Raw genomic sequence first — 15,033 nt, 5'->3', positions numbered from 1 at the left:
CACTAACTAGCCTACTTACTGTACATCTATTCATCGGCTATTGACAACCTCTCCCTTTTCAGTTGTAGGCCTATGACTGAAGCTCTCTCTAGCGCTGCCGGTGGACAATCAAACCAACACACCCACCTCTTGACACACTCGCATTTTCTCATTTCTTAGTTCTACTATAATATAGATAGCTAAACGGACTCTCGGAGCTCACAAATCATAGAGACTTGTCCTGAAAAACTAGCAATAGTTTAACAGTAAATCTGAAATTCAACATGGAGTCCCCTCCAGATCCAGCAAGCGACCCGGGCAACAGCGCCTCCGAGCCGGCTACTCCGGCCAGGGAAACCCCGGTAAACCTGGAGACGCTCCGAAAAGCGGACCATCCAGCCCCTGTTCGAAGGCAGACCTGTTCAAGCACCAACAGAGGTAAGAGGCCGACATCTCACATCACGATAAATATTGATTGATTACCGATTTGATGCATCAAACTTCAAAATGAATTCTTTGCATGGGAAATTTAAATTACGGAGGTCTCAAATAAGCCATGTGTATAACTAAATGTTTAAAACCACCTGGAACATAATATGTATTCTTATTGCGCTGCATTTTTAATGTTTACCATATTTATTATGATGAGAGAGTTGCTTCTGTGTTGCCTTAGGTGTTCAAGCACAACTGAGAACTGACAGGTCCAACCGTTGTCGGATGATGTGTCATTGTGAGACAAATCAAACTCTGAATAAAACAGTTCTAGTTAGGATAGTGTATTAAACAGGTCGATTACAATTGCCTTAAAACACACGCACGGCAACTAGCTATATTATCTTAGTACACGTGTATTAGGCTACACAATGGTGCTAAAGACAAGTGAACGTTGGGAAACTGTATGCTATCGACCACCAGTGCCTTCAACTTTAAAAGCGACATGTATTTTATGGTCGTATTTGTTTCGAAGTGACAGGCTACAGAATAGATAGTCTGTAATTGTGTGTGTGTGTGATATAGACGCATCAGCAGCAGGAATTTGATTTACCTTGCCTTGCGTGTGCGCGCCAGATCTGATACATTGTAGCGGACAGAAATGAAGGGTTGACAATTGCCTGATGGTGGACATGATGGACAGTGGACACTGTGATCATTTATCAAATAAATGATTTTATTGTGTTGGTCCCGTATACATGTATTACGAATATGCGAGATTGAGTACGGTCCGTGTTGTACAGTACAGACAGTATTTAGCCACACCCCCTCTAGACTGCATCCATTCAATTTAGTTTATCCAAGTTCAATGGAATAGACTAAAACTCCAAAGTACAGTATATTCACCTGCTATTATGACACTAAATTACATATTAGACATGTCAGTGTATTCATTGCTCTGTTGTTTGCATGAGCACATTTCCATTGCGGAAGGGGTAGCCTATGTTTAGAGTGTGATATGGTGAATGTGGAATGTAAGCTGGTTATGTAACAGGTTTAGCCATAAGCAGAGGCGCGCACTGAAAGAGAGAGAGAAAGCGAAAATCATTAGATATTATTTCACTTTGTGGATGAATTCTTGACTCCTGAGTTCAAAAGATGTGTAGGCTAATGGTTCTTAACACTAATCATTCCAGCTGCATAAGATAATGTTTCGTGTGAAGACGAGATAGTACTAAATTAAACAAACTTGGTAGATCCCAGCCAGTGCTCAGTTATGTAATACCCGGCAAAGGCAGGTAGTTATAAAGGCATTTTGGACAAAGGCTTTTTAGGTTGATCTCATGGCTGTTTTATGAAGAAGTCTGGCTTCTAGACGCTCCTAACCTGCTGACCCATATTCACCCACACCCATTTATGCATTGGATTAAAGTGTCTGGAAGAGAAAGACAGGAAAAAGAATGCCTTTGCTCTGTTATGTAATGCTTGAATGGGTAAAAAAAAAGCATGTTCAGTGGGATAAGCCTCATTCAGAATGCTTTAGTTAAAGGGACATTTCCAAAATGTTCAACTTCATATTCATCATCATCATCATCATCGTTGTGTGTTTCTAGGTTTTGTAGTAAAAATGATAAATGTTTCCAATGACATCATCAGTGTGCATTGTGTGATTTTAACCAATTATGAGTAGGCATTGCTAACTAATTGTCTACTAATTGGTTGATGACGTCATTGGAAACACTAATCTTCCTCTATCTTTTTTTACCACAAAACATAGAAACGCGCATGTCTGTCAAGTAATAAAACATATATATTTCCCTTTAACTTGAATATCCATGGCATGCTGGCAAAAGTTATCCTGTAGCACTTCAACAAGTTTTCAATAACAGGCAAATAAAAAATGATTTTACTGCAATATTATTCTTCCCCAGCTGTTTCTTTTAATAATAATTCTAACAAATATGATAAAATATTAAAGTAAGATTTTTCAATTATCAAAACTTTTTGTGTGGTTCCTGTGATTCCAAACTCGGTCCGCGGTAGGCACCCCCCCCTTACCGGTTTTGGTTTTTGCCCTAGCACTACACAGCTGTTGCAAATAACCAACTCATCATCAAGCTTTGATTATTTGAATCAGCTGTGTAGTGCTAGGGCAAGGCCGAGTTTGGGAAACCCAGTTCTAGAGGCTTCTTTTTTCAAACATTGCTTTTAAAGAAACTGAAACTTTGTTAGGTATTTTGTCCACAATACATGAATTGATAACAACATTTTCTTATTGCTATTGGTTGGTGACACAATCCAATATGAGATCACACAAAAAAGCGAAACAATAAAAATGCCAAGTAAAGCATTTCCAGGATTACAGTGCTGGGTTCAGACACTGCAGACGCTTAGCCGTTTACTGAGGAACCCTTTCCCTTTTCACATCCATGTATTGAAATTTCTGAGGATGCACATTTACTGTTTTAACCCTGAGCACTAATACCCTATAGAAAAGGCTTACTTCAGCAGAAGCTGTGCTAGAAGGCTTGAGAGGGTCAGAGAATGGGCCTGGGAGGTCTGTGGATATCATTAGTGGAAAGAAGAAAGGGTGTTATTTTCATATTGCAGGATCCCTCAGTTCGTGAGGAGCAAATTCAAAAACAATCAATATTAATGGCTTGTTATGTAAATTGACAGCCTCTACGGAGGCTGGGATGAAGCCTCACAGTTACTCAGGGAAACTGCAGATGTGATGATGCCCCGTCCTCAACTCTGCACTGTTTAGCCTTGAACGAGCCTCAGATTCGCTGATGTGTGTGTGTGTGTGCGTGTGTGTGTGTGTGTGTGCGTGTGTGTGTGTGTGTGTGTGTGTGTGTGTGTGTGTGTGTGTGTGTGTGTGTGTGTGTGTGTGTGTGTGTGTGTGTGTGTGTGTGTGTGTGTGTGTGTGTGTGTACATAACCTCACTATGGAGCCTCTGCTCTGAACTGTTAAGACTAAAGTATCATGTTATGGGTAGTGATGACTGTGGTGCAGGCTTGTAGCTCAGGCTTTAGATGTTATTTTAATATTCATTCATAATGTGCTGTGCCGTTGTAACATAATTTTCTGCCGTCTGTTCAGGACTTCCCCAGTAACATATCAGTTGGGATGCCAGATTACATCATTTTGTTTTCTCCTTACTGCAACATTATAAAATCCCTCATATAGGGAATGACAGACAGGTGTAACAGTATTGCTTCCGTCCCTCTCCTTGCCCCACCCTGGTCTCGAACCAAGGACCCTCTAAACAGATCGACAACAATCACCCTCAAAGCATCATTATCTATCACTCCATTAAAGCCATAATTTTGCACAGCAAGGGAAAAAACTACCTCAAGGTCTCAGAGCGAGTGACGTCACCGATTGAAACAATACTAGCGCACACCGCTAACTAGTAGCCATTTCACACCGGTTACACAGGCTTACTCCAGCAGGTATATTGTTCGGTAGGACAGTGATACACTCATACATATTTGCACACACCTTATTGTAACCATATCACACAAAAGCAGACGATTGTGCAGGGTGCCTTACCTCTTATCTCAAACTTTGTTAGCTGTTTCCTGTCTGTCATGCAGGCTGAAGTTATACAACTCCGTAGACACTTTCTACATACAGTTGAAGTTGGAAGTTTACATACACCTTAGCCAAATACATTTAAACTCAATTTTTCACAATTCCTGACATTTAATTCCAGTAAAAATTCTCTGTCTTAGGTCAGTTAGGATCACCACTTTATTTTAAGAATGTGAAATGTCAGAATAATAGTAGAGAGAATGATTTATTTCAGCTTTTATTTCTTTCATCACATTCAAGCTGGGTCAGAAGTTTACATTCACTCAATTAATATTTGGTAGCATTGCCTTTAAATTATTTAACTTGGGTCAAACGTTTCGGGTAGCCTTCCGCAAGCTTCCCACAATAAGTTGGGTGAATTTTGGCCCATTCCTCCTGACAGAGCTTGTGTAACTGAGTCAGGTTTGTAAGCCTTGCTCGCACACACTTTTTTAGTTCTGCCCACAAAGATCAGGGCTTTGTGATGGCCACTCCAATACCTTGACTTTGTTGTCCTTAAGCCATTTTGCCACAACTTTGGAAGTATGCGTGGGGTCATTGTCCATTTGGAAGACCCATTTGCGACCAAGCTTTATCTTCCTGATTGATGTCTTGAGATGTTGCTTCAATATATCCACATAATTTTCCTACCTCATGATGCCATCTATTTTGTGAAGTGCACCAGTCCCTCCTGCAGCAAAGCACCCCCACAACATGATGCTGCCACCCCCGCTCTTCACGGATGGGATGGTGTTCTTCGGCTTGCAAGCCTCCCCCTTTTTCCTCCAAACATAACAATGGTCATTATGGCCAAACAGTTCTATTTTTGTTTCATCAGACCAAAGGATATTTCTCCAAAAAAGTACGATCTTTGTCCCCATGTGCAGTTGCAAACCGTAGTCTGGCTTTTTTTATGGTGGTTTTGGAGCAGTGGCTTCTTCCTTGCTGAGCGGCCTTTCAGGTTATGTCGATATAGGACTCGTTTTACTATAGATATTGATACTTTTGTAACTGTTTCCTCCAGCACGTTCACAAGGTTGCTGTTGTTCTGGGATTGATTTGCACTTTTCGCACCAAAGTACGTTCATCTCTAGGAGACATAATGTGTTTCCTTTCTGAGTGGTATGACAGCTGCGTGGTCCCATGGTGTTTATACTTGCGTACTATTGTTTGTACAGATGAACGTGGTACCTTCAGGCGTTTGGAAATTGCTCCCAAGGATGAACCAGACTTGTGGAGGTAAACAATTTTTTTTCTGAGGTCTTGGCTGATTTCTTTTGATTTTCCCATGATGTCAAGCAAAGAGGACCTGAAGGTAGGCCTTGAAGTAGATCCACAGGTACACTTCCAATTGACTCAAATGATGTCAATTAGCCTATCAGAAGCTTCTAAAGCCATGACATCATTTTCTGGAATTTTCCAAGCTGTTTCAAGGCACAGTCAACTTAGTGTATGTGAACTTCTGACCCACTGGAATTGTGATACAGTGAATTATAAGTGAAATAATCTGTCTGTAAACAATTGTTGGGAAAATTACTTGTGTCATACATACAGTAGATGTCCTAATCGACCTGCCATAACTGTAGTTTGTTAACAAGAAATTTGTGGAGTGGTTGTCGCAGCCGGCCAAACCCTCCCTAACCCGGACAACGCTGGGTCAATTGTGCGCCGCCCCATGGGCCTCCCGGTTGTGGCCGGCTGCGACAGAGCCTGGGCTCAAACCCAGAATCTCTGGTGGCACAGCTAGCACTGTGATGCAGTGCCTTGCACCACCCGGGAGGCTGAAAACTGAGTTTTAATGATTCCAACATAAGTGTATGTAAACTTCCGACTTGAACTCTAGGTACCATTCCGTATGCAGTTTTCTTTGGCTGGACATTGCTGGTCCAAAATAACCACGTCATGGTATGGTTTTCCCTTTCTGAACATTTAAGGGGACTTTCACCTCCACAGTCAGCCGATTGGTTCTATGTTGCGGACGGAGGGAGCCCTGTGGGCTGGAATTGTGGCATGTGTTCACTCTGTGCTGACAGAAGATGGATGGCTCACGGGGGAGCAGAGGCCTCTAAACAAGGTTCTGCACAAAGCCTGTGAAAGCCTGAAGCTGGCACGGTGCTCACACTACCCCGTTGGACAGCAGCGTAAGTGAGGCTGTGACATTCTCAAATACCAGCTGGATTACGGTTCTCTGCTCGATGAGGAGGGCCAAGCAGCAGGTAGCCACCATGCGGACAGCCAGAGCACATCCTGGAGAGCAACTCGTTTGTGTCTTTCTTTTTGGCAGATAGACCTTGACAAAATAATGGTCTCTGTCTCTCGCTGTTGTTAATACTTCGAGGAGTGTGAGGTGTCCCAAAATGCAAAATGCATCATACCGGCTGTATTTCTGTATTTTGAAAGTTATATATCTTGAAAACTTGATTGCTGACATTTAGGAAAAACATTTAGGGACTATATCAACAATGGACTAATGGACCAAAATGTGTTTCTTGGTTAAGCCTAAACATCTGGAGTTATAGCTCCAAACTTCACACGTATTTGATAGCTCTGAGTGTTTGATATTGATGCTCTATAGAACTTATTCTGTTTGTACCAAGTAGGCCTACAGGTTATGTTATTTGAGGAGAAAAATCTAGGTCTGACCAAGTCAGTCTATGAAGTTTGATAATTTGTTTCTATTCGAAAGTTTATTAACATAAAGTTAATCCATCGCTTGCCCCAATTTACTTTATTGACGAAACATAGTTTATTGGCTTTTAAACTTCACTGAAGTTTTGTCCTTGTGGGACAGTTTTTCTTTGGAGTCCGCGTCAGCAGTGGCTCAACTGGGGCTGGCAAGGAAGTCTCGGCTGGTGACTAGAAGCAGATTTGTTGTGAAATCTCCAGCGGTGAGCGACAGCTCTGATCTGTGGCCCATTTACTGAAGTTAATATCTGAGATAGAAAGTTTGAATAGTAATGAACTGAAATACTCCAGATGCATTATTGGAGGGTGTTAAAGGAGTCTATATTTAATGCTGCACACTGTGACCTAAGCAGTGCTGTTTGTATAGCATGTCCCTGCAGTATATGAAGTGGACCTCTCTGAAGAGGCCTCGTGGGAGAGGGAGGTGGTGAGTAGGGGATATGGGATCACTCAATGGAGTTCTTATGACACATCCAAGCCAAGTCCTTAGCAGCTCTACTGGTCTGGAGAGTGAACAGAAGTTGAAAAGGTAGGTGAGCTTTCCTTCAGTGAGAACGTTTTCAGGGGCTTATGATCAATGAACAATCCAACATTGGTATGAACTCATATTCCTGTCACCTGAATGTAATCAAGTCTTTGAGCAGTTTGTGAAAATGTACCATTGCACGATAATCATACTTGTCTTTTCATAAGTTTTACGTGAATTGGACATGCATGCAATAAAACCGTTCAAGCGAAGTCACATATATTATTCCTAATGCAGGGAGTGGAGCACCAACATGGGTTGAACACTTGAAATGCAGAGCAGAGAGCCATAGAGCCTTTCCCGGGCATGACGTGCGTGTGCTGTATTTTAAAACAGCAAGAGGTAACAGTGTAAAACCTGTGGTATTTGAGCAGAACACCCCCCAGAGTCCCTTAGCTGTTGTTATTCTGGTGAAATGTCTCTCATGTTGTCCCGTGTTGTAAGGACTATGTTGGACGACTGTGAGTTCAGACAGAAAATGCAAAATATAGCCTGTCCATGTAGCGGGTAGAATACTGCACACCACTGAGTCTGAGGTGAAAGTCATGTTGATCCTCCAACTATCTTTTTAAATGGATGTAGATTGTGGATATTTTTTGCAATATTTGTGCGATATTGTCTCAGGTTTTCATCTTCAAATGTCCGTTCATAAAATGCATTAAACATGGTTGTTAAAGCAAATTTGGTAGACATTTTCTGGACCTTGACTTGACATTTTATTTGTCTGAATACACCAGTTTAGTTGCTTCTTTGTATATTGTGTTCTATGTGTTTGTAGGTTTGTGTGTGTTTACTGCACTTTATTTGTGCGTTTTTAGGATAATGCAACCTCCCAAGTTCCTTGAAACCAAACTATGTTTGCGTTGCTTCTTTAGTATGCAGCTATGTTGTATGTAATATACACTGACTGTACAAAACATCCTAATATTGAGTTGCACCACCTTTTGCCCTCAGAACAGCCTCAATTTGTCAGGGCTGTGGTTCTAACAGAAGGGCTAAGGTAATGCATATAATTTATTTTAATTCAATTGTTTCAGCCTTTAATTAATGTGCTTTTGGTTCACTTTTGTCAAGTAGACACTGGAGTATTACACATGAATTATTTGTCACTTTTTGAGACAAAATATTAACAACTTGAAAATCAGTGTCATTTTCATTGGCTTGAGTATTTATATTGGAGTAACAAGCGAGACCTAATCTCGTATCTAAATCAAAAAGAGAGAGATACAGATTCATTCCCTCCAGGTACTGCTGCCACTTAATCGAATTAGCGCCACTCTCAGGCTTGACGGATTCTTCAAACACCCCTGGTGACTTCTGAGTGCCGATTACAATCAGCTACTATTTTCAGCGTTTGATTAAAATCTGGCGAGGTTGGACAGAATTTTTTAAAGAGCAGAACCAACTAATTATTAATATTGGAACCCATCTCTCCATCTTTTTCACCAATTACAGAAGGCCAATGGACTTGAGTGGTTAAACAATACCCAAAAGTATTAATCACGTTGAATCACATTGGATGTGAAACTATTAGCTTATTCTTATTTAAATATCACACAGTAGTCTGGAGCATATTGTCCAAAGACGTGCCTTTTACTGACCCTTCAGGCTTCCTCCATAATGACTACGTCCTAATTGTGAGACTTGTGAGACTTGAAAGAAACGTGTTTTTTTCCAAGGCTAAAGGCCCTCTGCAGGTTTCTAGTCCATTTATATTTATTTCATAGACAAACACTGCTTTTGATATAAGCTACTGTAAACATACAACCAAGCTTCAGTTTCATATGCACTCCACCCATTTACTAAGAGACAATGACAATAAACAGAATTGATTCTAATTCTCCACTTATGTTGACAATAATTCTTATCCCAATTGTTCCATTTTCATAATTCAAAAAAGTATGATCATCTTTCTCAGAAAGAATAAAGAGGACATTTGTCCCTTTGTTATTTAGAAAAACTGATTTTAAATATGAATAAGCCACTAATGAATATATGATTATTGCCTGTGTGGATTGATTGCTGTAGGAGGTGCGTTAAGATGGAGTGGGTGCTGCTACAGCATGAGGTTCCATCAAAGCTGATGTGCAGATCTGTGGTAGACAGTGATTGAAAGTTGGACTCACTCTTCACCATGTTTGCAACACCAATCATGCTCACATCCTCTGACAAAAGTTGATCTGTCTTATCGATCAATATTTGCTACTTTATTTTCCTAATGTAGTACAATACATTAGCAATAATTAACAGCATGTCGGGATATTAAAATGCTATTTTTAAGTGAGAGACGGAAATAGATACACAGAAATAGGAAGATGGAAGTCCTGGGTCAATGTTCCTGTTGAGAGTGAGATATTACGACAGAGCGCCCTCATAGAATCCTATGGGGATCGCAACAAGGATTTTACATTAGATTATTATACTGAACAAAAAATATAAATGCAACATGCAATTTTTTTTTTTTACTGAGTTACAGTTCATATAAGGAAATCAGTCAATTTAAATAAATAAATTAGGCCCTAATCTATGGATTTCCCATGACTGGGCAGGGGTGCAGCCATGGGTGGGCCTGGGAGGCCATAGGCCCACCCACTTGGGAGACTGGCCCACCCACTGGGGAGCAAGGCCCAGCCAATCAAAATACATTTTCCACCACAAAATAACTTTATTACAGACTGAAATAGTCCTCAGTATCTTCAGCTGTCTGGGTGGCTGGTCTCAGACGATCCTGCAGGTGAAGAAGCCGGAATGTGGAGGTCCTGGGCTGGCATGGTTACATGTGGTCTGCGGTTTTGAGGCCGGTTGGACGTACTGCCAAATTCTCGAAAACGACGTTGAAGGCTTATGATAGAGAAATTAACATTAAATTATCTGGCAACCGCTCTGGTGGACAGTCCTGCAGTCAGCATGCCAATTGCATGCTCCCTCAACTTGAGACATATATGGCATTGTGTTGTGTGACAAAACTGCACATTTTAGAGTGGCCTTTTATTGTCCTCAGCAGAAGGTGCACCTGTGTAATGATCATGCTGTTAAATCAGCTTCTTGATATGCCACACCTGTCAGGTGGATGGATTATCTTAGAAAAGCAGAAATGCTCACTAACAGGGATGTAAACGGCAGGTAGGCGGCAGGTAGCCTAGTGATTAGAGCGTTGGGCCAGTAACCGAAAGGTTGCTGGACTGAATCCCCGAGCTGACGAGGTAAACATCAGTAATTCTGCCCCTGAACAAGGCAGTTAACCCACTGTTCCCTGGTAGGCTGTCACTGTAAATAATAATTTGTTCTTAACTGACTTGCCTAGTTCAATAAAGGTTAAATTTAAAAAATAAACACATTTGAGCACAACATAGAGAAATAAGATTTTTGTGCGTATGGAACATTTCTGGGATCTTTTATTTCAGCTCATAAAACATGGTACCAACAATACATGTTGCGTTTATATTTTTGTTCAGTGTTTATATAGTTTGTTCAGGTCTTTTACTTTGATAAATAAAATAGACTAATGTCAAAATCTGTTTTTAAATATGAGGGAATATTAATTAGGGGTGGCTTGCTATGCTCATAAATGGCAGCTTGCTCCACAAGCAGTGTGTTGGGCTCTCTTACCTAGCGTTGCGCCACAATGTCTTCTGAAAGAGCCGCTTCATCTCTGCCAGGGACAGGTGGAAATTTGCACAGTTCTAATTGGACAAAGTGCCTTCCAAACTCTCAACCATCTCTCACACATCAGATTACCATCAGGCAGAACAAGTGTCAACATAGCTCTCTCTCTCTCTCTCTCTCTAGCTCTCTCTCTCTCTCTCTCTCTAGCTCTGTCTCTCTCTCTCTCTCTCTCTCTCTCTAGCTCTGTCTCTCTCATTCTCTCAATGTTTCTTTCCCTGCCTCCTAGTGGCCCGGGGCACACTATACAGCATTGATTTCCAGATTACTAGAAAGACATACGTTTATAAACAGGGACAAATACACAGTAAGCATCTGGCTGACATATTACATTTTGAGTCTTGTCTGCATCATCGGCACAGATGTATATCCATGTGCTGATTTGAATCCAGGCAGGAGAAGGGCCAGGAGAGATTGATGGCGGTCTCCCCAGTCAGACAGATAACACCTGATTCTGCCTGCAGGGGGTTAGACTAGCATGCAGCTCCACTGGCCCTCAGACACACAGCAGACTAGACTGAGGATGTGAACCATTCCTCTACTTATTGCAAATGCAGGGACACATTCAGAGATGATCCCAGGATGCTTGTGCCAACAAAGCCCTGAGCACTTCGCACCTCATGATCCATGCATCAGCTGCACCTGGGACAAAACCCACACAAGCAAGAGAGTCCATTCACAGAAGTACATCATGCACTAGCACACACAGACACACAAAAAGATACCAAATGCACACACATGCCTGTTTGTAAATATTATCATAGGTAGTTAAGGTTCTAAACAGTTCCACTTATACAGTCTCTTTCAGCTATCATACAATTACAGGAATTGAGCTATGTGTACAGTAGTTTGGCCATAGTATTTGTCGTATGAAACCTGACTGGGAATGTGGAAGCGGTCGGTCAATGCTGAGGCCTCTGTGTGTGTACAGTACAGTACACCTGAGGCACCACTGTGATTATCTCACCGCACTGTTATCTTCACAGTTTGATGCTGCATCATCCTGCCCTGCCTGCTCAAAGGATCTACAATGGCATCTTGTTTTGACCCTGACATGATTCTTGGAAGGAGTCCTTTGAAAACCACTCAACTGCTATTTCACCTATAAAGCTGAAAATATCTCCTGAATTATTTATTAGTGATAGACCAAGCAGGTTGTAGAGAAGTAATCATTGTGGAATAACTTTAGCTCACCTCTCAAATTGATATAGCCGTAGGTTTGAGGTCCTAAGGTATACAGATGCAGGATCTTAATTGGAGCCAATTTGCTACTGCAGGTTTATAATCCTGCAGCAACAGGAAATATTAATTATTATGTAAATTATACAGTAATGACATTTTTTGTAGAGTTGATACATTTTAAAGTGGAAATTACACATTTTAGAAGCCTTTTTAAACAGGAACATTCTCACCAACAAAAGAGTGATCAAATTAAGATCCTACATCTGTACGGTGTGTATAGGATGCAATTGAATGTATAAGCCTTGTTTATCTATACCCACCGTCTATGTAAATACAGGAACAGACTATTATCATGGATGCTATTGAGATTGATTTCAATGGAAAATGTATTTGTACCTGTGGTTAGTCATAATGATGTATTTTTTATTATACCACAACACAGACAAACAATGCCTGCTATGACTGAGCAGTATGTCTAGTAATGTTATGTTTTATATTGTTCAGTACAAAGAAAAATATATGAAATCTGGAATATTAAATTCTGGAATAACAAGTAGTGTAGCACGAGTCCTTATTGTGTGAAGCAGATGGTGAAAGGCTGCCGTATAATGGATCTCAATATTAACTGTAGAGCATGCTGGGAGTGTTGGTGGATCGCGAACGACAGAGTAAAAGAGAAGCAGTGACCTTCTGTCCCGTCATTTATCCCCTCGTGCCCCCCACGCTGCTCTCAAATTACTTTGTTTTACCCAATTAAAGGAGCCGGCTGGGCATCAACCAGGCTGCCATTTTTCGCTCACCTGGACTCATGTGACATTATTGCTCTGTCATCGGGAGAGATTGGCTTCAGTGGGAGTCTCCAGGCTGCAGCAGCACAGCAGAACCCTTAGTGTTCAACGAGATTAATGCAGTGATCCTCCGCCTCACTGGAGTCTCATTCAGCTCACTCACACTACATACATCCTCCTCTGTACTGAGCACAGCCAACATCATACTTTGCAGAATGTTTCAGGAGGTCATCTTACTCTCCTATGTAGATACTGATAGAGTGTGTATGAATCAGTGCCATCTCCAAAAATGACTAATGCATTTTGACCAGTACAGCATTTCTAAATATTTATCTTTATCACTTCAGATATGGAGACATGGCTGTTGTTCACAAGTTGTCTTGTTATGGATTAAGATATAACATGGTCTCTGTGTATCCTTGTATAGTCTGATGACAGAGAGGACAACGGCCCAGAAAGACAACAATGCTATGCCAGGGGATATGTTCAGGGCTGGGGGGTATAGTGGTTAACAGCCATACGAGCACAGATGATGTGCTTGAAGGGCCTGAGCCCTGTGCCAGCAGTGACAGCTGGGAATTGAACGAGCCTGGGCCATGCGGCTTCTCTTCGCTGAGACACCACTGGGTCTAGGCAGGGCTCATCTCTGTAGTCCTCCTCCTCATTGTGGCCAGCCGCTCTCCTCAGCCCGGTGGGGGAACGAGCCCCTGGTCCCGCTTGATGAGGACTCACTAATGGCGGTTACTTTGAAAGCCGATGGGGTTGTTTGAGGAGGAGTGTCTTACTTCCCTCCAGCTTGGCTTGGCTGAGCATTCGTCAGGCTGCCTATCTTTGCTGCTCTGCCCACTCAATGGTACGCCAAGTGGCCCTCACGTCTGCCATTTGTTTCACTTTCAAATAAAAGTTGATGATTTACCAATAAAGATTAAAATAGTATTTTGATGATGGCTGTAGGCATATGGAAAATGCTTTGTCACAATATTATTACTTTCTACAGCAATTCAGGGAGGACAAAATAACACATTGTGAATTAGGAAGAATATATTTATTCACTAAGTGTTTATTTATCCCCTGAAATTCAGTTGCCCAATAATAAAATAATGTCCCATGCAGAAAAGAATCTCTATATCTACTCGTGCACTACCCAGTTTCTTTAACAAATTTTGTTGACATTTTTTTATGCTACACTCTTAGAAAAAAGGGTTCCAAAACAGTTCCTCGGCTGTCCCCATAGCAGAACTCTTTTTGGTACCAGGTAGAACCCTTTTGGGTTACATGTAGAACCCTCTGTAGAAAGAACCCTCTAAGTTTCTACATAGCAAAAAACTATTCTAAGAGTGTAATATGAATAGCTAAGTAAAATGGGGAGGAGTGTGGTAGATGGAGACATAATATTTTTTTATATTGTACGTATAACCCCCCCCCCCCCACACACACACACAAAAAATACAAATTTGATCACACAACCAAAATTCATCAAGTAAGTTGATTCCTATTTTCAATTAGCTTCATTTTCGATACATTTATCCAGCCTGTCCAATGATATAAAGAAATGAGTAGTGCTCTTGACCCCTGTCCCCTCTGTACTGTATAACTCAGAGTGGTGGGAGGGCCTCTTCCTCCAGGGATAGACCCTGTTCTTCCTGCCCTCCTCGTTACCATCACCAACTCTGCTTCCTTCATTCTGGAGATTCCATTAGGAAGTTGGACGTGTCCTTGGAAGTCTCCTCTCTCTAACTTCTCTTGTCTTCACCCCCTTTCTCTCTTTCACTCTCACAATTTTTTCCTTCTAGGGAGGAGGTCATAATGGCGAATTTGATATAAGAGCTGATCTGCTTCCGTGGAGCACCTTGTCAGCTCCAAACAATGGGCATAGGCTTGCTGCTGGAAATATTATGCAGTATAAAGAACGTTGGCCATTCCCTGAGAAATGTCCCGAAGACATGAGACATTTTGTCTGCATACATTTTCACCGGTTCCGGCTAAAAGAAAATGGAGGTTGAAACAAAATAAATGTATTTCACCTGGGGAGAGAAAAAGTTCCCCTATTTGCATGTTAGACCACTTATCCTTGTATTCCATTACTTGGTTATTAAATGGCTGACTAGATTCCTATACAGTGCTGCCTGTCTATCTCAGCCTGGCCTGGCTGGTCATTGCTGTGTGTTGCTCAGCTTCGTTTTGATGCTGATCTAAGCTCTT

At 41.5% G+C, this 15,033-nt stretch overlaps 1 protein-coding gene across 1 annotated transcript in view; it reads left to right on the top strand.

Annotated features, from left to right (window-relative positions):
• The first annotated feature begins 263 nt into the window (after positions 1 to 263).
• LOC120053938 (nuclear receptor ROR-alpha A-like) overlaps positions 264 to 15,033 on the top strand; it is a 276,935-nt gene continuing 262,165 nt past the window's right edge. The window contains exon 1 of the mRNA XM_039001256.1: positions 264 to 417. Within this exon, the coding sequence (XP_038857184.1) occupies positions 264 to 417 (154 nt within the window). The remainder of the gene's footprint in view (positions 418 to 15,033) is intronic.

The sequence above is a fragment of the Salvelinus namaycush genome, chromosome 9 (assembly GCF_016432855.1).
Source record: "Salvelinus namaycush isolate Seneca chromosome 9, SaNama_1.0, whole genome shotgun sequence".
Taxonomy (NCBI): Eukaryota; Metazoa; Chordata; class Actinopteri; order Salmoniformes; family Salmonidae; genus Salvelinus; species Salvelinus namaycush.
Note: the sequence above shows the minus strand (reverse complement) of the source record. Positions and strands in the feature narration are given on the sequence as shown.